This window comes from Oreochromis niloticus, linkage group LG3 (assembly GCF_001858045.2).
Source record: "Oreochromis niloticus isolate F11D_XX linkage group LG3, O_niloticus_UMD_NMBU, whole genome shotgun sequence".
NCBI classification, from domain to species: Eukaryota; Metazoa; Chordata; class Actinopteri; order Cichliformes; family Cichlidae; genus Oreochromis; species Oreochromis niloticus.
In genome coordinates, this window is record NC_031967.2 from 62,665,809 (window position 1) to 62,692,186 (window position 26,378).

The window sequence follows — 26,378 nt, forward strand, 5'->3', positions numbered from 1 at the left end:
GCCTACAAGCCTCGCACTTCCGGCCTTAGCGGTCTTTGAGTACGCGGCCCTTGTGGACCGTTAAGGCTGCGCACTTTAAGGCTGCAGAACCTGAATTGGGATACAGCCTAAGGCTGTTCCAATTCTCAGCACCGCTCCTCTCTTTCCCTGAGTCCTTAGCAAATCTCCTTCCCACGATTTCATCGAGGCCAAGGAAAAGAGTTTAGGAAAAGGAGATAGGCGCTAATTTCGAAATTACACCCCACGTGGTTACGTTGTCCACCTGAGTCACGTGACCGCACAGTAACAAATCACAGCAGAGCCAGGAAAAGGGGGCGGAGAAAGTGTGTGTGCAGGAGAGGAGTCGAGCAGAGAGAGCTGCTTTTTCATGAAACGGGAGTAAAGTAGTGAACTTACAGGAACATATACCACTACCAACGTTTGGATCGATATCTGCATCGATCTGCACACCCTTGTCTCCTGGATCCTAGCTGAGATCAGCGTGAACCACGTGGGTCTCTGCTCCCTGATCTGTTTCTTAAGACTTCCAGCTTCATCACGGAGTTTCTCTCGGTTTGTGGGCTCATCTAAAGGTAAGCACCGAGCTAACTTTAATGTGGGTTCAGTTTATGTTGAGTTTAGCTCTGTTGAGAATAATAGATTGCTTGGTATAGATTGGAGTTAGACAGACTGTAGAGTTTGTGATTTTCTGCAGCATTATAATCTGGCGGTTGCTAGGGGGAAAGAATACATACAGAAAAATAGTCTTTGAATATGAACAAAGGGTGCAGGGCAGGAGAAGAGCCAACCCCCAGGACAGGAAGCCACAGGTACAAGCGTGGGGGAGGGCAATCAGCCTTTAGAATAGGACTTCATAGGATGATCTCCAGATGCATCTGTATTTTATTTTCTTCCAGCGCAAATACAGACGTCCGATTATATACATATATATACATGTATGTATATATGTGTGTGTGTGTCCCAGCTGAGTAACAGGAAGAGAAGAGTCTAATGGTTCAACAGAGGAACAATTTCAGCCACTTGGACTCAGCTGAGCCACTACAGAGGAAACAATGACTTCAACACAGGTGAGAAAAATATCACAGTTACACTATTGTTGAACCTGTGTGTTCAGCTGGATGGTTTTTAAAAACATGTTAACAGCAGCTTTATCTTTTGCATCCTGGGCTCCTCCATATATACAGAATCTACATTCACAACCAAAAAACTCAGATGTTACAAGAAAATACAAAGATCATATTTTCTCTACACACATTGAAACAACAATATCATGAGTTGAACTTGCAATTTTTTATGAGTAAAAGATTTTCTCCACTTATCAAGGTTTCTTCAATATGTATTTTTCATTACACCTCCCATTGTAGCACATCATTGTTATGTGATAATATCACCAGAAGGTGGTGGTAACACACCAACAATGTGTTTGTTGACATGTTTGATTCCACTAATGGAGGGAGTTTCAGTTTGCTCCACGACTGCATTTCACTCACTGCCTCTGTTTGTATCTCTGTCACTGCAGGACCAACACGGAGCGAGAAGTCAGCGCTCTCAGGAGGCCGACAAACCTCACAGAAGAAAGGGAGAGAAAACCTACAGCTGTGATGAGTGTGGGAAGGATTTTACCCAAGCTGGACACTTAAAAACACACCAACTCATCCACAGTGGAGTTAAACCTTACAGCTGTGACTTGTGTGGAAAGTCTTTTACCGAGGCTGGAAACTTAAAAAAACACCAACTCATCCACAGCGGAGTTAAACCTTACAGCTGTGACTTGTGTGGAAAGTCTTTTACCGAGGCTGGAAGCTTAAAAAAACACCAACTCATCCACAGTGGAATTAAAGCGTACAGCTGTGACTTGTGTGGGAAGGATTTTACCCAGGCTGGACACTTAGAAAGACACCAACTCATCCACAGCGGAGTTAAACCTTACAGCTGTGACTTGTGTGGAAAGTCTTTTACCGAGGCTGGAAGCTTAAAAAAACACCAACTCATCCACAGTGGAATTAAAGCGTACAGCTGTGACTTGTGTGGGAAGGATTTTACCCAGGCTGGACACTTAGAAAGACACCAACTCATCCACAGTGGAGTTAAACCTTACAGCTGTGACTTGTGTGGAAAGTCTTTTACTGAGGCTGGAGACTTAAAAAAACACCAACTCATCCACAGTGGAGTTAAACCTTACAGCTGTGACTTGTGTGGAAAGTCTTTTACCCAGGCTGGAGACTTAAAAAAACACCAACTCATCCACAGTGGAGTTAAACCTTACAGCTGTGACTTGTGTGGAAAGTCTTTTACTGAGGCTGGAAACTTAAAAAAACACCAACTCATCCACAGTGGAGTTAAACCTTACAGCTGTGACTTGTGTGGAAAGTCTTTTACCGAGGCTGGAAACTTAAAAAAACACCAACTCATCCACAGTGGAGTTAAACCTTACAGCTGTGACTTGTGTGGAAAGTCTTTTACCAAGTCTGGAAACTTAAAAACACACCAACTCATCCACAGTGGATTTAAAGCGTACAGCTGTGACTTGTGTGGAAAGTCTTTTACCGAGGCTGGAAACTTAAAAAAACACCAACTCATCCACAGTGGATTTAAAGCGTACAGCTGTGAGTTGTGTGGAAAGTCTTTTACCCAGCCTGGAAACTTAAAAAAACACCAACTCATCCACAGTGGAGTTAAACCTTACAGCTGTGACTTGTGTGGAAAGTCTTTTACCGAGGCTGGAAACTTAAAAAGACACCAACTCATCCACAGTGGATTTAAAGCGTACATCTGTGACTTGTGTGGAAAGTCTTTTACCCAGGCTGGAGACTTAAAAAGACACCAACTCTTCCACAGTGGATTTAAAGCGTAAAACTCTCACTTGTGTGGAAAGTCTTTTACCCATCGTAAAGGCTTAAAATTACACCATATCATGCACAGTGGAGTTAAACCTTACAGCTGTGAGTTGTGTGGTAAGACTTTTGCTCAAAATAGCAGCTTACAGAGGCATCTAGTTACCCACTCTGGAATTAAGGCGTACAGCTGTGACTTTTGTGGAAAAAGGTTCAGTGACAAACACTACCGAAATATTCACCTGCAGATTCACACTGGAATTGATGTTTCCTGCTGTGATCAGTGTGGGAAACTGTTTACAACAGATGCACAGTTACAACAACACATGTTTAGCCACACTGAGGAGAGACCTTATAAATGTGACCTGTGTGAGAAGACTTTTAAATCTCCACATCAGCTGAAAAAACACCAACAGATCCACACCAGAAAGTAACTCTACAAGTGCAGTTACTGTGAGGATGTATTTATTTTTATCTTGTAATTTTAACCTGATTGTTTCGAACAAGTCTGATCAGTAAACTTATGGAGTTATACTGAATGAACTGTTTGGAAAAATAAAGACTCATTTTCGCCCAGTAAGTTGAGTGTTATAATGTAAACAGTAAAACGTAACTGGACATTGGCAGAGATGCTCTTTAATTCAGGCGACGTTCAGGATAAAAACGTTGAAGGAATTCCCTGACTTACACTGTCTTTGTTTAGAAGTGGAGCAAAGCACATGGATCCAGTTCTCAACCCTGTCGTCACTGTGGTGGTGGGAAAGAGTTTCTCTTTGACCTTTGTAGAAAAACCTCCAATCACGAACGAGACCTAAAAGGACATCAACGTAGACACACTGGAGACAAAATGAACTACAGCAAAGAATGTGGGAGAGGCTTCCACACACCAAGTACATTAAAAATACATGACCTCTTCCACAGTGGGGTCAAAAAGCACATCTGTGACCAGTGTGGGTCATCCTTCACCACTGCACATGAGCTTAAAGAAAAAGCATAAGAGAATCCACACAGGAGAGACACCATACAAGTCTAGACACTGTGACAAAAGCTTCTTACAATCAGATCATCGTAACAAACATGAACGTACACACATGGAAGTGAACTTCAGCTGTGACCAGTGTGACAAGAGCTTCAGGAATCTCAGTTCATACTCCGAACACAAACGATCCCTCACTGTACTGTTTCACTGTTACCAATGTGCAAAAACATTCATTTCATTATCTGCTCTGTGCAAACATCAGCCTGATCATGCAGGACTGAAATCACTGGATCACAATGAATCTGAAGAGAGAGAAAGATCCTCTTCTGGCTTCATGGTCAGACTTAAAAACCTTGAGATCAGGCTCCACAGAGTTCAGATGGAATCTCCTGTAAAGAGTGTCAGCTGATGTCACACTTGGATCTGATGAGGTAGCTCTGATTTCTGGACCTGCAGTGAATAATCCTGAATGTTACATTTAGGAAGCTGCATGTATAGATATGCATATAAAGTTTATGTTATCCCTGTTACATTTTAGCCTTTGTTTCCTTAGGACACAGTAGTGTTTAGTAGTTGTACTTGTTACTGTATTATTAAAGTTATAGGAATGTCTTTTTTTACCAAACTAATAATGTATCAGAATTGCAGATATGGATATATATTTCAATTTCTTTCATTTGTACTTTCTTAGTGTTTCCAAAATTAACTTCTTTTTTTAATGTATTCATTTAATGTGTTACCTCAGTTAAATTTAAATTCTTCATTCATATTTAAACTTTTGCTGTTGTAAAATCTTCTCTTAAATCATTTTCTCCCAAAACTGCAAATAATTTCACAGCAGTTGCTGTTAAAAACTCCAAAATGAACTAAATCTGTCCACCAGCTTTGAAAAAACACCTGCTGTGACTTTATGTCCAGAAAAAAGAAACTCAAGCTAAACTGGTTTTGGGCTGTACTTCCATATAATACCAGTTTGTACCAGAAGATGAAGCAGTGAGTCAGTGTAACCTTTATTCAATTAGGCAAAGAACATTCATATTCACAGTGGCAGCAAAGAAATGTTAAAAGTTAAAAACAGCAGCACACATCTGGACCATTTTAAAGATAACAGGTGACTACTTTTACTTAATTCAAATTCTGTTAAACCTCTATTTTTTGCTCCTCCTTTCACTTTAGTGTATTTAGTCCTTGTAGTCCACGTTTTTTTTTAATGAATTTTGATCCACATGTTTGCAGCTGTTTTCTTGTTGATTTGAAGTTTGTATTATGAAATCCTGATAATGTTAAAGTGTTAGTTATATTTGATGAAGTCTGTGTAGAGTTTATCTTATTAAACAGTTTGGTGTGAAAAATAAAGAATTGGTCTCAGAACAAGTAGTTTGAGCCATGATTTCAGATTCAAACTAATTTAACTGTTTTCAGTGGTACATGTGGAGGTTTATCAGAGGAGGAGACTTGGCTGTTCTCCACTCACACAGAACAAGGATCCTGCAGCTCATTAAAAACTCTAAAATGATCTTCAAGGATAATATGTTTGATTTTTCTTAAAAAACGTGCTGTTGGCATGAAGTTTTCAGACAGTGTTTTTAAGAGTCTTTGTGGTTAACATCTCACACATTCCAATAAAGCAGATGTTCCTGCATTGCAACAGCGGTTTGCAGTTGCGTTCTCCCCCCTGCTCGTCTACAGGACTGTCATGGAGCACCACTTTGAAACTTTGTAACTCTCTCTGCAAAATACAATATATAAAGACCAATGCTGGGCAATAATTATATAGTTCTTCAAAAATGTTACTGAGTATTGCAAACAACAAAGATTTTTGCAGCTGTTTACCTAAAAATGCTGCTAAGGCATTTTTTTAAACAAACATTTCAAACTATTTACGGAACAATCAGCTGTTCTGCATCAAACCTGATGCCGCACAAATTATTTGTGCCTCTCGAAAACATAATTTCTGTCCACTATGAGATAAAGGAGAACATCAAAAGCCTGATACCTGCAGGCCTGACAACAGGAGATGTATCACTCCTGTAACATTTAGCAGTCGCGTCATTGTTCTGACATGCACAACAAAACTATTGACTACACTACACACAAAATTCGCAAGATTTGCGTTAAACGTCGCAAATCTCTCACATCTCAAAACACTGCTGTCACTCCTAAAATTTCCCCTTCTTAACAACTTCACATGGGACCCAACCTAACCTTAACAGTAGCAAACCAAGTCTCCCCTCGCCAGTCAAGTCACATCAGAAGTATATAACCAGCAGCAGGGTGAGGCACTCGCTACGTCTGGTGTTATGGCACCCCACACTAAACGTGGGGCAGTTGCTAAGCTAATCGGTAATAAAGCTCTCATACATTGCAATTTGAATGGCTTTCTGCTATTTGCACATTTCTTTACTGTAAATTTCTAAGTTAATCTGTAAATTTTTGTAGTAACCTGTAAATTGTAAACCTGTAAATTGTAAATACTGTAAAACCACTGTCATTTAATGGTCGGGCATTGCACAGCTACAAGCATTTCACCCCATGTTATACTGTGTATGTGTGACAAATAAAATTTGAATTTGAATTTGAATTTGAAATTGATGAGTTGAAAGTTTGCGCAGTCAACGGGGAAACCACATCATTTGATGGCTGGGTACCCATCATGATTAACTTACCCGAGGGTGAAGACCCCACCCTCTCCGTCAGTACTCCGGTCCTTGTCAGTACCTTGCCTATGGACAAACCATTGATCGGTTTCAATGTCTTGGAACAGATTATTGAGGGGCAACTAGAGCAGTTGATACCTACTCTTGTTACCTTGCTGTGAATGCCATCTGTCTTCACCCTGAGAAAGGTGAGGTGGTCGTAAGCTTCATCCAGACAGTAGAGCCAAACATTACACAAGGGTGCTTGAGGACAGTTGAAAGGGATGTGATTATCCATGCTGAACAGGTCACCTGGTTAAAGTGCCCCGTTCCATCAACCATGAATTGTTTAGTGCTGTTTGAGGCTGATGAGGGTAACCAGGCCCTAGAGCAGTTCGATGTCTTGACGGGGTTAGTTGAAATACAGAATCCTAAGCCGTACATCACCATTGCTCTGAGTAATGACACCAAACATGATATCACCTTGACAAGGAAGACGGCCCTGGGCACCTTACAGCTGGTTGAACGTATTGTGGAGGTCGAGGCCTCAAACGAGTGCCCACCTGCAATAACAGTCCACAAGATAATGGTGGAGTCAGCTGGACCTCTCCCAATGTCGTGGTATCCGCCAGTGAATCTTGATCATTTGGAGGAGGAACAAAAAGAGATTGTCCAGAGAATGTTGTTTGATGAGTGCAGGGTCTTTGCGTGGGATGGGAACAATATTGGTTGTAATCCTGATCTGAAAATGGTGATAAACCTAAAGGATGACATACCAGTGCAGAGAACATATACTTCCATACCTAAGCTGCTGCTACGGGAGGTTAAAGAGTACGTGCAAGACCTTCTGATGAAGGGATGAATACCATACCATACCATCTTTATTTATAAAGCACTTTAACATAAAACCAGAGTTTACAAAGTGTTGTACATGCAAATAGCATATGTAAAGTAAAGTAAATTAAAAATAAGATAAAATAAAATAAATAACTAAAATAAATGAAAACATTTGAAAACAAATTGAGTCAGGCCCTTTAATCAGTGCCAAAGGCTTCAGCGAATAAATATGTTTTAAGAAGACTTTTAAACTCAGAGAAGAGACCTGTCTAATGTGCAAGGGCAGATCATTCCACAACTTTGGAGCAGCTACAGCAAAAGCACGATCACCTTTAAATTTACACTTAGTTTTCGGTACCTTAAGAAGCTGCTGAATGGCGGACCTAAGGGAACGGGCAGGTGTATATGGTTGTAGTAGCTCCGAAAGGTCTCTTATTTGTTTTTAAATCTCTTAATGAGATTTAAAAACAAATAAGTAGTGGCTTCAGAATCGCCACCAAAAACCATCACTTGTGTTTTCTGCGTATTAAAATGTAAAAAGTTCAAAGCCATCCAGGCACTTATTTCATCAAGGCATCTGAGCAGAGGGTCTACTGAGAAGCCATTTATCTTTTTAAGTGGGAAATAAATCTGGGAGTCATCAGCATAACAGTGGAAAGAAATCCCAAGGGGCGGTAGGTGAGGTAAGTGACAGAAGTGACGGACAAGGTAAGGGACTCATGTTGTAACTGACGTCAGACGCCGGAGATTTTGGCGGAAAATTAAAGCGAATGGTAGTTTAGATTTGAACAAATTCCTTTAAGCTTCAGTTTTACCAAATACACTTATCAATTGTCTTATAACTAACAACATTTGTCTAAATCATCTCCAACAACCTGGAGAACAACGGGGAGAGTTTAGAGGCTCTCCAAGATTACATTGATCAGTGCTTCCAGGATCTCGTGATGAAGAAGGCCCAGAGTGCAGCTTCCCCGGCCAAATCTGAGACGACGTCATCGAAAAGAGTTCGCCCGGCAGATTCCCACGGCACAACATCGCCAGCCAGCAAAGATATTGTCGACATACTAGAGTCAATCGACCAACGATTGTCCAGTTTCGACGCAAGGCTGTCCTTGGTGGAGATTCTTCACCGTGAATTTAAATCCTTGCGAGAATCCCTGGAGTTCAGCCAGCAGCAGGTTGAAACGCTTGCTGCTGAAAATGTCACGCTAAGGGAGTCGGTGAAATGTCTCACAGACAATGTTACTGAGCTAAATAGAGAAAATAAAAAAATAAAAGAAACAGCTATTGATCTACAAGCTTGTAGCATGCGTGATAATCTGGTATTTTCTGACTACAGTAAAAAGCTTCATCAAAACCCATCTGTTTACCTTACCGGTATCAAATCGCATCTTAAGTGTGATATGATAGCAGAATTAACACCGTCACTCTCCGTCAATGGTTTGATTGGAATGTTTCCGGGGGTTTTTTTCCTTCTGTTTTTTTTTCTCTCTCTTTCCCCCTCTTGTTTTAATGTTTCTTTCTTTCTTTCTTTAACTGCTTCAATCACCTGCTTCCACACTCATCCACAAACAACATCCTTTATTTCGATACATACGCACCGCACGATCACGCACCGTCATGCGCTCAACAACAGCACATTTACATCAGTCAGACAGCGCACACAGTCGTATAGGATACACACACTTAAGCCAAGCCTACTCATATTAGTAAATATGCACACACATAGTCAGACTCAGGGAGCATCTCGCCACATGGTAATAAATCCGGTCAATTTCTAGCAAACCAGCTAAAAATAAATAAAGAAAAAACAACTATATGTGCTGTTCAAAATTCATCTGGGAACACAATATATGACCTGAAACAAATAAACAACATTTTCAGGGATTTCTATAAAATGTTGTATTCACCACAAATAAACCCATCTAAAAAGGAATTTGATCAATTTTTGGACAACATAACTCTTCCAAAATTATTAGACACTCAAGCAATGGCACTGGATTCGCCACTGACATCAGGTGAACTCCAGGAAGCCCTGATAAGTATGCCCAATAATAAGGCTCCAGGTCCAGACAGCTTTCCTGCAGAATTCTACAAAGAATTCTGGACGATTCTAGCACCAGTTTTTTTACAGAACGTTGTTGGAAATCAAAGAAAGGGGCAGACTTCCATCAAATATGAATTCTGCAAACATTAATCTCCTGCTAAAACCAGGCAAAGACCCTGTATATCCCTCAAGCTATCGTCCAATATCCCTTATAAATGTAGACCTTAAAATAATCTGCAAAGCTCTCTCAAAAATAACCTCCCTCTTAATTCATCCTGACCAAACTGGTTTCATAAAAGGTAGGCACTCATCAACAAATACACGTAGATTACTTAATTTGATAGTCTACTCATACAGTAAAAATCTTGAAACTACAATATTTTCTTTAGATGCAGAAAAAGCATTTGACAGAGTTAACTGGAAATTTCTATTTGCAACTTTACACAAATTTGGTTTTGGATCCTCTTTCAAAAATATTATATAATTCCCCAACAGCTTGTGTCAGAACAAATGACCAGACATCCTCCAGCTTCTGTCTCCTGAGGGGCACCAGGCAGGGATGCCCACTCTCCCCTTCACTGTTTGCAATTTTTATTGAACCACTAGCAGCAGCAATTACACAGAATTCAGTAATTAAGGGCATAAAATGCAAGAACGTGGAACATAAAATCAGCCTTTATGCGGATGATGTGTTACTCTTTCTCCGAAATTCACAAACCAATATCTCTGGGGTGACTGAATTGATAAACTCTTTTGCAAGAATATCAGATTACTCGATTAACTGGTCAAAATCTACAGTCCTTCCGATTAATTGCTCCTTCCATAATTCCTCTTCTACACCACTGCAATCGGGAAATATACAATATTTTAGGTATTAATGTTTCTCCCAAGCTTGAAAATCTAACTAAATTAAACCATATCACGCTTTTAAAGAAAGTAGAAGGTGATCTGGCTAGGTGGAAATGTCTACCCATATCACTTATGGGAAGGGTTGCCGCTATAAAAATGATGATCTTACCAAAAATAAATTATTAATTCTCAATGATCCCAACTAAACCGCCACAAGATTGGTTCAGATCTCTAGATTCAAGTATGTCCAAATTCCTTTGGAAAAATAAGCCCCCACGTATAAGCTTAAAAACACTACAAAAGACCAAGGATAAAGGAGGATTAGAACTACCTAACTTTCAGCACTACATCTTAGCCAACAGGCTTCAGTTTATCTCACGATGTGTCATGTTTCAGCTGCGTGCAGGCAGGAGAAGGACCCAAACGCAAAACTCACCGAGACAAAAGTGAACTCAAAACACTGCTTTATTGCAGGCTAGCACGAAAAATATAACAAAACTAAACTGGGACATGGATAACTAACACACAGGGAAACACAGCCATGAGGGAGATTATGACACTGACAAAGAGAAACACAGGGCTTAAATACACAGAGGTATAACAAGGGAATGAGACACAGAAGGAAAGCACAGCTGGGAGTAATCAGGCTGGACGAGACAAGGGAAGTAAAACTAGAAACACTGGCATGAGACACATGAAGAGCAGGGGAGACTTAACAGGGGTTGGAAGACACAAGGGGAATCTAATAACAAAGAATTCAATTCAATTTTATTTATATAGCGCCAAATCACAAAATTCGCCTCAAGGCGCTTTATAAGAACTAGAAAGAACTAGAAAAACTAATGAGCTTAATCATATAAACATCCAAATAAACTAAACTCAAAACATTGGGTCATAAGACCCAGGATCGTGACAGAGGCCCCCCTTCAAGGGCGGATTCCAGATGCCCCAAGCCGGGAAAACAAAACCAAAAACAACCCACCCAGGGCAGCTGGCGGGGGTCCAGGTTGGAGGGCCAAAACTAGGTCGAAAACAAAATGTCCAACAAAGGCACAGGGGACAGTCCAAAAACTCAGGTGGGGAGGCCGACCAGGAGGCCAACGGCTCAGTAGTTCATGACTGAACAGTTCTGGAAGCCGACCGCGGAGCCAGCGGTGGCGACGAAGCAGGTCCAGGGGCCGGCCGCGCCGGCGAAGAAGTCCAGTCAGTGGCCTGGAAGGTGGCCGCTGATGCCAAACCGGACGTGGACGCGGCAGGACGGGCATGGGAGTCGCAGGTGGTGAAGCAGTTGACGGCTGAATGGACTCAGAGCTGTCAGCAGACACGGAGAGGTAGTGTATGGGTGCTCTGGGCCCTCCAGCTGACGTGGCATGAGGCTGGACGGACTCCTCGGGCCCTCCAGCTGACGTGGCATGAAGCTGGACGGGCTCTCCTGGGCCTCCAGCAGGAACAGGCGGCGGCGTGGGAGCCGCGGAATGCTGAGCAGGGACAGGTGGTGGAGAGCGGAGCTCAGGAGTGGTCACAGGAGTAGGTAGGTTTGCAAAGTCAGTTTCAGAATAAGCTGACTGGTGAGCAGCAAAGTCCAGGGGTGAAGCCACACCCAAAACAGTCACTTGAGGTGCAGGTTGAACTTGGTCTGACTCTAAAACATGGTGAGTGTGTTTGAACATGGCTGGCTGTGGAACACAAAATTCAACTTGATTCATTAGCTCAGTGGCATCAAGTCCAAGTCTTTTAGTCAGTTTAACTATGGTAGGAGGCACTCTGTTACTATTTATGTTTTCCATCTGAGGCACAGAACAAAATACAGTGAGGTACTGGTGGAGCATCACGTAGAGTCTCAGATACAGGATCGGAATCATGAAGGTTCCGAGGAGCTGGTTGAAAAACTAAAGTGTTCATAGGAGCAGCATGACTAACCGTGGATGAAATGGCAGAAGGCTTTGAATCAGAATGGGGCAAACAGTCATTTTCACTCACGGAAGTTGTCTGCTCAGCCACCGTGGAGCGATGGTGGCGTGAACGCCGCTTTCTCCTGGAAGAGGGAGGAGACAAGTCAGCCCGCGAATCCTCCAGCAGACCCGGCTGAAAATCCTCCGGCTCTTCACACAGGAGCAGCTGCTCAGGGTGGACATGTACAGTTGAAACAAGGAAGTCTTGAATGAGTGGGTGTAGTGTTACGGGTCCCAAGGATGAAGACCACGATGACAAATATGTTACCTGTAAAAGCAGGTGAAGAGCGGAGTAAGGAAGACACGATGCGTCTCTGCTTTCCTTCAGAACGTGTCTGAGGAAGCAGCGGAAGGTGGGCTCCACTTACTGAACCCCGAAACCCCGGAGCAACCACCAAAGTTCCGCCCTCACTGCTTTCTAACATAAAATGAATCCCTGTTACATGGATTTTCTATCCTTTTAAAGAAACTGAAAATAAATTCATATAGTAATGAAAAATGTCCCGTTACATGAGTATTTTGCACAAAATAATATTAATGTGGTCATTCCCTCACAGGGGTGCCACAGTAGCGCGCCAAATAGCCAGGGAAGCCCAGAAACCATTCTCTGTAACCAAATAGCTAGCTCCTCCTGGTATTCTTTAAAAGGCAGGGCAAACCACTCCTGACATAGAAACTCCACCGTGTAGATCATGTCCTCCTGGAGCTCAGCGGAGGGATTGTGAGCTGCTGGATCCATTAACCATAATATAAAAACACAAGATCTCTTCAAAATAAAATAGGAAACATAATGAGACACAGACATGACAACCAGAACTTGACAACGTAAGACACAGACATGAAACACATGAAGAGCAGGGGAGACTTAACAGGGGTTGGAAGACACAAGCGGAATCTAATAACAAAGAACAAGAAAAACTCATGAGCTTAATCATATAAACATCCAAATAAACTAAACTCAAAACATTTGGTCATAAGACCCAGGATCGTGACAGGATGGCTAAAACATATCCTCTTAGATGAACCTTGGTTAGATGTAGAACAAGCACTTTGCAATAATCTAGAGATTTCAGACCTACCATGATAAACTTTTCAGATTGGAGTGGTAAAGGAATCAAATACAGGGAGTGCAGAATTATTAGGCAAGTTGTATTTTTGAGGAATAATTTTATTATTGAACAACAACCATGTTCTCAATGAACCCAAAAAACTCATTAATATCAAAGCTGAATGTTTTTGGAAGTAGTTTTTAGTTTGTGTTTAGTTTTCGCTATTTTAGGGGGATATCTGTGTGTGCAGGTGACTATTACTGTGCATAATTATTAGGCAACTTAACAAAAAAACAAATATATACCCATTTCAATTATTTATTTTTACCAGTGAAACCAATATAACATCTCCACATTCACAAATATACTTTTCTGACATTCAAAAACAAAACAAAAACAAATCAGCGACCAATATAGCCACCTTTCTTTGCAAGGACACTCAAAAGCCTGCCATCCATGGATTCTGTCAGTGTTTTGATCTGTTCACCATCAACATTGCATGCAGCAGCAACCACAGCCTCCCAGACACTGTTCAGAGAGGTGTACTGTTTTCCCTCCTTGTAAATCTCACATTTGATGATGGACCACAGGTTCTCAATGGGGTTCAGATCAGGTGAACAAGGAGGCCATGTCAATCAATCAATCAATATTTATAAAGCACTTTTCATACAAAAAAAAACTGTAGCACAAAGTGCTTCATATGGTTAAAAGCAGCCCACCCCACCCCACCCACCCCACCCTCCCACTCATTCCCCACACTCTCATTAACAGAAACGGTCATGGACACACACACACACACACACACACACACACACACACACACACACACACATAAAGAGTAAAATTGGGCTGGGTACGCATTAGCCAAGTGAGGAAACACTATCACAGGGAGCCGTCTGCACCGGGAGCCGGTCACAGACCGCAGCCTCCAGGCTGGGCACACAGCAGGAGGGAGGCAAAGAAGCCCCCCAGCCAGGCTGAGAGGACCCATAGAGCCCCAGCAGCCACGGTCGATCACAGCCCTGGTGCAGAGAGCCCCCTCCAAGGAAACACTGGAGATATGACCTAATAAGAATATAAACAGGATAAAAAGATAAAATAAATAAGAGTGGGATACAATATAAATATAAGTATAAACAGACTAAGAAGATAAAAAATGAATAAGAATACAATCAATAAATATTAGCTAAAACTAAATTAATAAGATAAATAGAATAACAGGATAGAATAAATAAAATAAGCATAAAATAAATAAACGTTAGGTAAAAGCTAAATTAAAAAGGTGGGTCTTGAGCCTGTTTTTAAAAACATGTACGTTCTCTGCGGCCCTGAGCTCCTCCGGCAGGCTGTTCCACAGTCGAGGACCGAACCACTGAAAAGCTGCCTCTCTGTGAGTATGTGTCCTGACTTTAGGGACAATCAAAAGGCCAGTACCAGAGGACCTCAGGGTCCGCGAGGGTTCATATGGTAAAAGCAGGTCTGAAAGATAAGAAGGCCCAAGACCATTAAGACATTTAAAAACCAATAAAAGAACTTTAAACTCGATCCTGAAACACACGGGGAGTCAATGCAGCGATTGTAAAACCGGTGTAATATGGGCCCGCCCTCTGGTCTTCGTCAGCACACGAGCTGCAGAGTTTTGCAAAAGTTGCAAAGGTGAAATATTCTTTTTGGGGAGACCAGAGAGCAGGGCATTGCAGTAATCAATGCGACTGGTAATAAAAGCATGCATCAGCATCTCCGTGTTGGCCTGAGAGAGAATAGGGCGGACTCTGGCTATATTTTTTAGATGATAAAATCCAATTTTGGTTACATGTTTAATATGTGGGATAAAACCAAGCTCAGAGTCAAAAATAACACCCAGGTTTTTCACTTGTAGTGAAGGGCATAGTGAAAATGCCTGTAATTTAGACAAGAGTTTCTCTCTCTGAGCCTCAGGACCGATGATTAAAACTTCAGTTTTGTCCTGGTTAAGCTGTAAAAAGTTTTCTGCCATCCAAGATTTTATATCTAGAATACAGTTAAGAGCATCCATTGGTCTGGTGTCATCAGGAGACACGGAGATGTACAGCTGAGTGTCATCAGCGTAACTGTGGAAGTTCACTCCATGCTTCCTGATGACGCTGCCAAGAGGGAGCATAACAAACTAGAAAGCGAAAATTTCAGAAGAAATTTTATGTGTGCCTATGCCGCTGCTATTCAGTGTAGTTTGCCATTCATACAGCTACAGAGAGCAAAACTCAGAAGAGCACCCATTCTCCACCATGAACTATGGTAAAAACAAACACCGCTCACGCTTCACAGATGACAGCTTACAGTTTTGTGTAAAGATGAAGTTACTTCGTACAGCGCCGATTTGCAGACGCTGTGCACACAGGTTCATGAGCAGAAGTCCCATTGTACCACGGCAGATCCGACAATGGACCACTTTTCACACATGGTTGGTGTACCCAAACAGCCGGCTGTAGCTTTTCAACTCACAGCCCGACACACACCCAAAAACAGCCGAGAGAGCACAGACTACGCCCGAGAGGCGTGATTGCAGGTGCCGCTCAGGTGGGTCCACCTCCCCTGCAGCAGCACTGCAGACCACGCCCCGCCACACACATCAAACACGTAAAATAAATATTTATGCACTTTTGCATTCACTTTTTGTTTTTTGTTATTTTTACACAGTGTTCTGAATGATGAACAATGGTCTACAGCCAATCTTGTGTATTATTATACAAACTTTGGTTGTAAGATTCAGATAACTATTTAATAAAAGCTAAATATTTTATATGAGAGTAAGAAAGAAAAGTATATCTTTGTGTCCACCTTTCTCTGTTAATGCCCTACCTGGCCCCCTGGCAAAAGCTTTGCTAGATCCGCCCCTGCACAGTTACCAGCTGTCAGCTACACAAAAAAAGGAGCTTGGTGTATATTTGTCTGTCAGAAACAGTTCATAACTTCCCTTCAACTCATTCATGTCACCTAAGGGTAAACCTGTTTCTCCATCACCAGTTCAGCTCTGATGATTCAGTAAGGACATCTCCTGATTTCATCTTCATGCTCCAGCAAACATCAGCTGATACTAGAAATTAAAATCAAAAGAATTCTAACAACAGCTGATCAAGCTTAAACGTGCTGCTGTTGTTTAGCGCCATAAACAAACAAGAGAGAAAAGCCGATCATTGATCAGTTTCATGACTGAAGTTTCAACAGGCGAGAGAATGACAGGGGAGGCTGTCATAAAGTTCAACATCGGTAACATCGGTAACTTAGCGCGCACACAGCTGTATACAAACTCCGTAGTGCTAGCTAGCACGCAGTACGAGTTATTGTAAGTGATTGAAAAAGTCAGCACAATGAAAATAAACTACACCTAAACTCGGTTTATATCTGACCCAAATAGAGTGCAGGTCATAACTTCTTACCTGAAATTCAGTTCACCTCACGCTCCTGCCTTCGCTTTCCCTGATCCACGATTGACCTCCGCGTTAGCAAACACCGGACAATCGGCGGTAGCCTCACCGCCTTGTATGTCTCGTTCGCGGCATGTCCTTTCTGTCACACACCGGTGGATAGCTGCCCTCTGTTGTAGCTCCACCACCAAACAACTCAGTTATTTTTTCCACATCGACCAGCATCATCGGCCCATATAAACGAAAAATAAGTCCAGCTAAGACACAGACCCTTGCCGAGCGATCGGGCGATTAAACAAATTTTAGCCACCTCACTATCAGCCAAGCCTGGGTGGTTTTTCACGAAGGGTCGCTAGCCGCGCTAGCTAGCTAAGCTAGCGGCGCTAGCTAGCTAGCCAGCCGGCTATCAGCAACACGTAAGAGAACTGTTGCTGAATAAACTACACCTAAACTCGGTTTATATCTGACCCAAATACAGTGCAGGTCATAACTTCTTACCTGAAATTCAGTTCACCTCACGCTCCTGCCTTCGCTTTCCCTGATCCACGATTGACCTCCGCGTTAGCAAACACCGGACGATCGGCGGTAGCCTCACCGCCTTGTATGTCTCGTTCGCGGCATGTCCTTTCTGTCACACACCGGTGGATAGCTGCCCTCTGTTGTAGCTCCACCACCAAACAACTCAGTTATTTTTTCCACATCGACCAGCATCATCGGCCCATATAAACGAAAAATAAGTCCAGCTAAGACACAGACCCTTGCCGAGCGATCGGGCGATTAAACAAATTTTAGCCACCTCACTATCAGCCAAGCCTGGGTGGTTTTTCACGAAGGGTCGCTAGCCGCGCTAGCTAGCTAAGCTAGCGGCGCTAGCTAGCTAGCCGGCTATCAGCAACACTTAAGAGAATTGTCGCTAATATGGGATGTCTTGATAAAACGAGCAGATATTTGAAGTTTACACACCTACATTCTCGCCTGAAAATATCTTAAAAGTGTATTTTGTGACCTAGAAACACGAATAAAAGACATATAAAACGAAGTGGTGTCCGCCATTGTTTGACTCGGTAGAGGCATGCTATGAATTGTGGGATATGTAGTTTTCACCAAGCATGGCACCCTTTAGGCCGTACTACTCCTGGTATACCACTAGAGAGAGCCAACACACCACAAATGAAGTCTGTTTCTATGGTGCCAAAAGCAGAATCTTTCTCAGGAGCCTAGAAATTGGCCTAAATTTGCACTAAAATCTAAATATTTCAAAAACTATAAAAGTTATAAACACCAAAAGTCAAACCATACTAGCCCAGCTCCAGCCGCACAAAATGATGTAACATATGTACCCCTATTGTCAAAACTGTTTGGCAGAGGAGCGCGGGAAAATTTTCACTAAAATATTAATATTTAAAAAACTATAATAGTCATAAACACCAAAAGTCATAGCACACCATTCCAGATCCAGCCGCACAAAATGAGGTAACATATATGAAGCTTTTCTCAAAACTGCGGGGCGTGATACGTGCCGAAATTTAGGCGGAAGATGGAGAATAATAATAATAACTAGAAAGCGAAAATTTCAGAAGAAATTTTATGTGTGCCTATGCCGCTGCTATTCAGTGTAGTTTGCCATTCATACAGCTACAGAGAGCAAAACTCAGAAGAGCACCCATTCTCCACCATGAACTATGGTAAAAACAAACACCGCTCACGCTTCACAGATAACAGCTTACAGTTTTGTGTAAAGATGAAGTTACTTCGTACAGCGCCGATTTGCAGACGCTGTGCACACAGGTTCATGAGCAGAAGTCCCATTGTACCACGGCAGATCCGACAATGTTTGCATGAACACGCTTTGAAGCATTACGTTATGGACCACTTTTCACACATGGTTGGTGTACCCAAACAGCCGGCTGTAGCTTTTCAACTCACAGCCCGACACACACCCAAAAACAGCTGAGAGAGCACAGACTACGCCCGAGAGGCGTGATTGCAGGTGCCGCTCAGGTGGGTCCACTTCCCCTGCAGCGGCACTGCAGACCACGCCCCGCCACACACATCAAACACGTAAAATAAATATTTATGCACTTTTGCATTCACTTTTTGTTTTTTGTTATTTTTACACAGTGTTCTGAATGATGAACAATGGTCTACAGCCAATCTTGTGTATTATTATACAAACTTTGGTTGTAAGATTCAGATAACTATTTAATAAAAGCTAAATATTTTATATGAGAGTAAGAAAGAAAAGTATATCTTTGTGTCCACCTTTCTCTGTTAATGCCCTACCTGGCCCCCTGGCAAAAGCTTTGCTAGATCCGCCCCTGCACAGTTACCAGCTGTCAGCTACACAAAAAAAGGAGCTTGGTGTATATTTGTCTGTCAGAAACAGTTCATAACTTCCCTTCAACTCATTCATGTCACCTAAGGGTAAACCTGTTTCTCCATCACCAGTTCAGCTCTGATGATTCAGTAAGGACATCTCCTGATTTCATCTTCATGCTCCAGCAAACATCAGCTGATACTAGAAATTAAAATCAAAAGAATTCTAACAACAGCTGATCAAGCTTAAACGTGCTGCTGTTGTTTAGCGCCATAAACAAACAAGAGAGAAAAGCCGATCATTGATCAGTTTCATGACTGAAGTTTCAACAGGCGAGAGAATGACAGGGGAGGCTGTCATAAAGTTCAACATCGGTAACATCGGTAACTTAGCGCGCACACAGCTGTATACAAACTCCGTAGTGCTAGCTAGCACGCAGTACGAGTTATTGTAAGTGATTGAAAAAGTCAGCACAACGACAATAAACTACACCTAAACTCGGTTTATATCTGACCCAAATACAGTGCAGGTCATAACTTCTTACCTGAAATTCAGTTCACCTCACGCTCCTGCCTTCGCTTTCCCTGATCCACGATTGACCTCCGCGTTAGCAAACACCGGTCGATCGGCGGTAGCCTCACCGCCTTGTATGTCTCGTTCGCGGCATGTCCTTTCTGTCACACACCGGTGGATAGCTGCCCTCTGTTGTAGCTCCACCACCAAACAACTCAGTTATTTTTTCCACATCGACCAGCATCATCGGCCCATATAAACGAAAAATAAGTCCAGCTAAGACACAGACCCTTGCCGAGCGATCGGGCGATTAAACAAATTTTAGCCACTTCACTATCAGCCAAGCCTGGGTGGTTTTTCACGAAGGGTCGCTAGCCGCGCTAGCTAGCTAAGCTAGCGGCGCTAGCTAGCTAGCCAGCCGGCTATCAGCAACACGTAAGAGAACTGTTGCTAAATAAACTACACCTAAACTCGGTTTATATCTGACCCAAATAGAGTGCAGGTCATAACTTCTTACCTGAAATTCAGTTCACCTCACGCTCCTGCCTTCGCTTTCCCTGATCCACGATTGACCTCCGCGTTAGCATACACCGGACGATCGGCGGTAGCCTCACCGCCTTGTATGTCTCGTTCGCGGCATGTCCTTTCTGTCACACACCGGTGGATAGCTGCCCTCTGTTGTAGCTCCACCACCAAACAACTCAGTTATTTTTTCCACATCGACCAGCATCATCGGCCCATATAAACGAAAAATAAGTCCAGCTAAGACACAGACCCTTGCCGAGCGATCGGGCGATTAAACAAATTTTAGCCACCTCACTATCAGCCAAGCCTGGGTGGTTTTTCACGAAGGGTCGCTAGCCGCGCTAGCTAGCTAAGCTAGCGGCGCTAGCTAGCTAGCCAGTCGGCTATCAGCAACACATAAGAGAACTGTTGCTAAATAAACTACACCTAAACTCGGTTTATATCTGACCCAAATAGAGTGCAGGTCATAACTTCTTACCTGAAATTCAGTTCACCTCACGCTCCTGCCTTCGCTTTCCCTGATCCACGATTGACCTCCGCGTTAGCAAACACCAGACGATCGGCGGTAGCCTCACCGCCTTGTATGTCTCGTTCGCGGCATGTCCTTTCTGTCACACACCGGTGGATAGCTGCCCTCTGTTGTAGCTCCACCACCAAACAACTCAGTTATTTTTTCCACATCGACCAGCATCATCGGCCCATATAAACGAAAAATAAGTCCAGCTAAGACACAGACCCTTGCCGAGCGATCGGGTGATTAAACAAATTTTAGCCACCTCACTATCAGCCAAGCCTGGGTGGTTTTTCACGAAGGGGCGCTAGCTAGCAAAGCTAGCGGCGCTAGCTAGCTAGCCGGCTATCAGCAACACTTAAGAGAATTGTCGCTAATATGGGATGTCTTGATAAAACGAGCAGATATTTGAAGTTTACACACCTACATTCTCGCCTGAAAATATCTTAAAAGTGTATTTTGTGACCTAGAAACACGAATAAAAGACATATAAAACGAAGTGGTGTCCGCCATTGTTTGACTCGGTAGAGGCATGCTATGAATTGTGGGATATGTAGTTTTCACCAAGCATGGCACCCTTTAGGCCGTACTACTCCCGGTATACCACTAGAGAGAGCCAACACACCACAAATGAAGTCTGTTTCTATGGTGCCAAAAGCAGAATCTTTCTCAGGAGCCTAGAAATTGGCCTAAATTTGCACTAAAATCTAAATATTTCAAAAACTATAAAAGTTATAAACACCAAAAGTCACACCATACTAGCCCAGCTCCAGCCGCACAAAATGATGTAACATATGTACCCCTATTGTCAAAACTGTTGACGAATAGTAATATGTGTGCCTCTTGGCATAGGCACACATAATAATAAGAATAATAAATCCGACGAATAGTAATATGTGTGCCTCTTGGCATAGGCACACATAATTAAAAAGTACAGGGCCTAAAACCGACCCTTGAGGCACACCACATGTCATTTTATGGATCTTAGAGGAGCATATATCCATACACACCATAAAAGTTCTGTCTGAGAAATAGGAAGTGAACCAGTTGTGTACAGCACCAGAGAGGCCCACCATGTGTTTCAGTCTGTTTAAAAGTATAGCGTGGTCTACTGTATCGAAGGCTGCGCTTAGATCCAGTAGCACCAGGACAGAGCTTTTGGGAGTCCCAGTTACATCTAAGATCATTTAAAACCTTTAGGAGAGCGGTCTCTGTGCTGTGGTTCACCCGAAATCCAGACTGAAATATTTCTAGGATCTGTTTATCATTCAGAAAATCATTAATCTGAGTAAAAACAAGTTTTTCTAAAATTTTACTTAAAAATGGTAAGTTGGATACAGGTCTGTAGTTATAAAAATCATTACAATCCAAATTGCTCTTCTTCAGAAGGGGCCTCACCACCGCCGTTTTAAAGGCAGCAGGGAAGACACCCAACTGAAGAGAGCAATTCATCATGTATAAAAGCTCAGCTTCAAAAAATCCATAAAGTGTTTTAAAAAGTAAAGAGGGGATTGGATCTAAAAGACGTGGTGGTTCTCACTGTGGAGAAAACTTTCTTAAGGTTCTCAGCATTAACCAGGACAAAGCTGTCCAGTGTCTCCTCAGGTACAGTCGAGCCCTCAGATGTGTTTAAAATCATATCACGAGAAGATAAAATATCACATCTGATGGTGTTGATTTTTGCCCTGAAGTGGGCTGCAAACTGCTCACAGAGCGAGTCTGTGGGGGTTCTTTGGGAGCTGTTAAAATCAGGGTTAAATAAGTGATCTATGGTGGAGAAGAGGACCTTGGGATTATTTTTGTTATTACTGATTATTTTGGCCAAGTATGAATTTCTTGAATTCCTTAGTGTATTATTGTACATTTTAAGTAGCTCGCAAAGTATTTGATGGTTGATTGCATTTTTATTTTTCCTCCATCTCCTTTCTGCTGCCCTGCAATTTCTTTTGAGTTTTTTGACTTCTTCGTTTCTCCAGGGTGATACACGTTTTACGTTAATCTTTTTGGTGGTGAGTGGAGCAACGGAGTCAAGACTTTTCTTCAGTTTGAGGTTAAAATGATTAAAAATAAAATCACAGGGTGCAGGTAAAATCACAGGGGGGCATTCGTCTAAAACCCTGGTAAAATTTGCAGCCACTTCAGAGGTTAGATAGCGCCTCCTCACAGTTCGCACCGAGGTCTCCAGCTGAATAAAACCGGTGATGTTAAAAAACACACAGTAGTGGTCAGAGACAGCCAAGTCAACAACAGAGGACACACTGGTGGACAGCCCATGGGTGATGACCAGGTCCAGAGTGTGTCCTCTTGAGAGTCGGCTGCGTGACGTGCTGGGTAAAATCCATACAATGAAGAATGTTTAAGAATTCTTTTGATGCAGGGTCAGAAGGATTATCTATGTGCAGATTAAAATCACCGGTTAAAATTATCATATTATACTTTGAATGTATGTTTGTTAAAAATTCTGAGAATTCCTTGAAAAAAGCAGCACTGTCTTTAGGTGGTCGATAAATTGTGACAGATAAAAGTGGAGGGCTGCTAAAAACAATAGCATGAAATTCGAAAGTGGTAAAATGATCAAATAAAATTTGTTTGGTGGTGAGTGTGTTATTGGTTAATGATGCAGTCCCACCACCTCTCTTACCATGTCATTAGTTTTTCTTCTTTTATACCCTTTCTTGCCAGCCACGCTGTGGAGTACTTGGACGCGTGTGATGGAGCATTGTCCTGCATGAAAATCATGTTTTTCTTGAAGGATACAGACTTCTTCCTGTACCACTGCTTGAAGAAGGTGTCTTCCAGAAACTGGCAGTAGGACTGGGAGTTGAGCTTGACTCCATCCTCAACCCGAAAAGGCCCCACAAGCTCATCTTTGATGATACCAGCCCAAACCAGTACTCCACCTCCACCTTGCTGGCGTCTGAGTCGGACTGGAGCTCTCTGCCCTTTACCAATCCAGCCACGGGCCCATCCATCTGGCCCATCAAGACTCACTCTCATTTCATCAGTCCATAAAACCTTAGAAAAATCAGTCTTGAGATATTTCTTGGCCCAGTCTTGATGTTTCAGCTTGTGTGTCTTGTTCAGTGGTGGTCGTCTTTCAGCCTTTCTTACCTTGGCCATGTCTCTGAGTATTGCACACCTTGTGCTTTTGGGCAGTCCAGTGATGTTGCAGCTCTGAAATATGCCAAACTGGTGGCAAGTGGCATCTTGGCAGCTGCACGCTTGACTTTTCTCAGTTCATGGGCAGTTGTTTTGCGCCTTGGTTTTTCCACACGCTTCTTGCGACCCTGTTGACTATTTTGAATGAAACGCTTGATTGTTCGATGATCACGCTTCAGAAGCTTTGCAATTTTAAGACTGCTGCATCCCTCTGCAAGATATCTCACTATTTTTGACTTTTCTGAGCCTGTCAAGTCCTTCTTTTGACCCATTTTGCCAAAGGAAAGGAAGTTGCCTAATAATTATGTACACCTGATATAGGGTGTTGATGTCATTAGACCACACCCCTTCTCATTTCAGAGATGCACATCACCTAATATGCTTAATTGGTAGTAGGCTTTCGAGCCTATACAGCTTGGAGTAAGACAACATGCATGAAGAGGATGATGCGGACAAAATACTCATTTGCCTAATAATTCTGCACTCCCTGTACTTAGAACATATATTAGAAGGAACAGAATTTATTCCATTTGACAGACTAGTTACACAATATGGGATCAGCAAGAAAAGATTTTTAGAATATCAACAAATTAAATCCATAGTAAAAAAGAAATTTAAACCGGGTCAAGCTGAACTACAAACACCATCAAGTGTGGTTCAATTTCTTACTCTTAAAACCCCCAAATTACTATCCAAAATATACAGAATGCTTTCTAAAACAGATGAATCAATATCACTTCCTATAGCAAAATGGGAAGCGGATTTATCAGTTAACTTAGACCAAAACTTCTGGTCTCAGATTTGCTTAAAAACCTTTCATCTAATTAGAAATCCCAGTCTTCAATTAATTCAATACAAAATACTACATAGAGTGCACTATACAGGTCATCGGATGTTCAAGATGGGCTTTACGTCTACCAACAACTGCTCACACTGCCAGACCAATTCACCGGACAATTATATCCACGCTCTTTGGTTCTGTCCACCAGTTCAGAAGTTGTGGCGCGAGATATGTGAAGACTTATCAAAGTGTCTGAAATGTAACATTCCAACTTCCCCTTTAGTATGTTTGTTGGGCAGCTTAGATAATGTCACTACAGAAAAGAATATAGCCCATATGGTTTTCACTGCCCTGTGCATAGCCAAGAAAACAGCCCTCATGAACTGGAAAAATAAAAATAATCTTAATTCTAACCAATATAGAAATTATCTATTAGATTACATTAGTCTCGATGCAGCCTCTGCCACCACATCAGATCAATTGCTCTGGGCTCCTTTGATTAGCTCCATCACCTAGTGGGGGTGGGGGTTCATAGTTTGGTCCTACCTTCACTGTTGTGATTGGTGTGGCGGTAGGGACAGGCTTAGGGCGTCGGGGGGTTCCCCAGGAGCATCTTCCTTGGGGGGCTCAACCCGGGGTAGCGGTCATGGCCTATTAAGGGCTCTGTTGGCTCTTAGGTGACGGTTTCCTCGTGGCTGCGTGCAGCGGGGCTAGGGGAGGGTCTGTGCTGATGGACGTGGGTTACTGACCTGGTAGCCTGGCTTCCCTGGATGGGTCCGGGACAGGCGTGGGGTTCTGGGGGCACTCCGTCTCTGGGCTCTGCCAAAAAAAACAACAAAACTTCAACCTTAGATACATCAAGCTGCTCTTTCATAAGCACCCATTGTTTAGATAAGGAAGTTTCTCAGTGTGTGATATATTTTCCACTTTATCTGTCATGGTGTGCTGTGTGAGGGTAGGAGAAGAGGACCCAAACTCTGGACTCGGTAAACGGAAAAGGCAGCTTTATTGCGCTGTGGCAGAAACTCCAAACATGACTCAAAATAACAACCCTAAACTGAGAACACAAAAGTACTAATAAACACTTGGAGCCGGGAGACAAAAGACTGGAAACATGGAGGCAAAACACACAGCTTGTTGAGGGTACGACGCGACACCGGGTTGAGGAAAACACAGGGTTAATTTACACAGGGTGGTAATCAGGGAATGGGCACACAATACATGAGACAACAAATCCTTAAACACGGATAAACTGAAACATGGAACTCTAATAACCATCAGCATCATCACCAACACCAACACAAGCACTACAAGAGAAAAAGAAAACAATCCATAATGCAAAAGACAAACCAAAACACAACAACTCAAAGTACTGGGTCAAACTGACCCAGAACCGTGACATTATCATTAAATTCATCAACCCATGTTTCCCAATTTAGTAACTGTTTCTGTAAAAAAACAAAAAAAACCTCATCCCCAGTGTTATTAGGGATTGAGGTACACATGCATCACCAAACATCACACACACTCTTTTGTGCCATTTGCTTTGCCCTGTCCAGTTGTTTGCCATCAAAGACAGTGAATGTCCGAACCTGTAGGTAAATTAATACCATAAACATATACCAACACTGATGTTAGTGCTTCCCGAGTTTCAGAGTAAAACCCAGAAGTAGCCATGAATTTCCACACAGCCAACATATATCAAAGACTTCTGAGCTAAATTTACAACAAAATTATAGATCTTTCCTCTCTATCTATGCAGTGCACTGTACTCTTTACTATTGTAGGGCAATTGACCCATTTAAGCAGTGTAAACCCTCTCAAAGACATTTACAATTATCTTTACTGTGCCCACATCAGTGACTGGGGAAACCAAAACAACCACATTTAACTCTGGAAGAACAGCCTTCTGCTTTAGGTGCTTCCAGCATGTTTGAGGCCTACAAAAATCCCTCAATGAAATGCGATGAACCCAAAATCCTATC

At 42.4% G+C, this 26,378-nt stretch overlaps 2 protein-coding genes and 1 long non-coding RNA gene across 5 annotated transcripts; 2 read left to right on the forward strand and 1 right to left on the reverse strand.

Moving 5' to 3' along the window:
• The first annotated feature begins 530 nt into the window (after nucleotides 1-530).
• Nucleotides 531-1,569, forward strand: LOC109201425 (uncharacterized). Of its 2 annotated transcripts, none has more exons than XR_002061464.2 (3): nucleotides 531-572; nucleotides 965-1,067; nucleotides 1,520-1,569. It is a non-coding gene; the product is annotated as an uncharacterized LOC109201425 (long non-coding RNA). The 2 variants fall into 2 exon arrangements; XR_003219294.1 differs by having other exon boundaries at nucleotides 543-572; nucleotides 897-1,067.
• Nucleotides 1,570-1,597: 28 nt separating this feature from the next.
• Nucleotides 1,598-3,035, forward strand: LOC109201376 (zinc finger protein 271-like; the record flags this gene model as incomplete). The annotated part of the gene is made up of 1 exon (XM_019357047.2): nucleotides 1,598-3,035. A coding segment is annotated over one exon (1,257 nt), but the record flags the coding sequence as incomplete, so codon positions are not given.
• Nucleotides 3,036-10,743: 7,708 nt separating this feature from the next.
• LOC112846304 (uncharacterized) lies at nucleotides 10,744-25,208 on the reverse strand. 2 transcript variants are annotated; one of them, XM_025905805.1, is made up of 2 exons: nucleotides 25,143-25,208; nucleotides 10,744-12,402 (listed from the first exon to the last, which is right to left on the reverse strand). In XM_025905805.1, exon 2 carries the CDS (start codon nucleotides 12,042-12,044, stop codon nucleotides 11,109-11,111), a length of 936 nt encoding a protein of 311 aa, XP_025761590.1. In that variant the 5' UTR covers nucleotides 12,045-12,402; nucleotides 25,143-25,208; the 3' UTR covers nucleotides 10,744-11,108. The 2 variants fall into 2 exon arrangements, with proteins under 2 accessions (XP_025761590.1, XP_025761591.1); XM_025905806.1 differs by lacking the exon at nucleotides 25,143-25,208 and adding an exon at nucleotides 12,403-12,730 and having other exon boundaries at nucleotides 10,744-12,300.
• Between the last annotated feature and the right edge of the window lie 1,170 nt (nucleotides 25,209-26,378).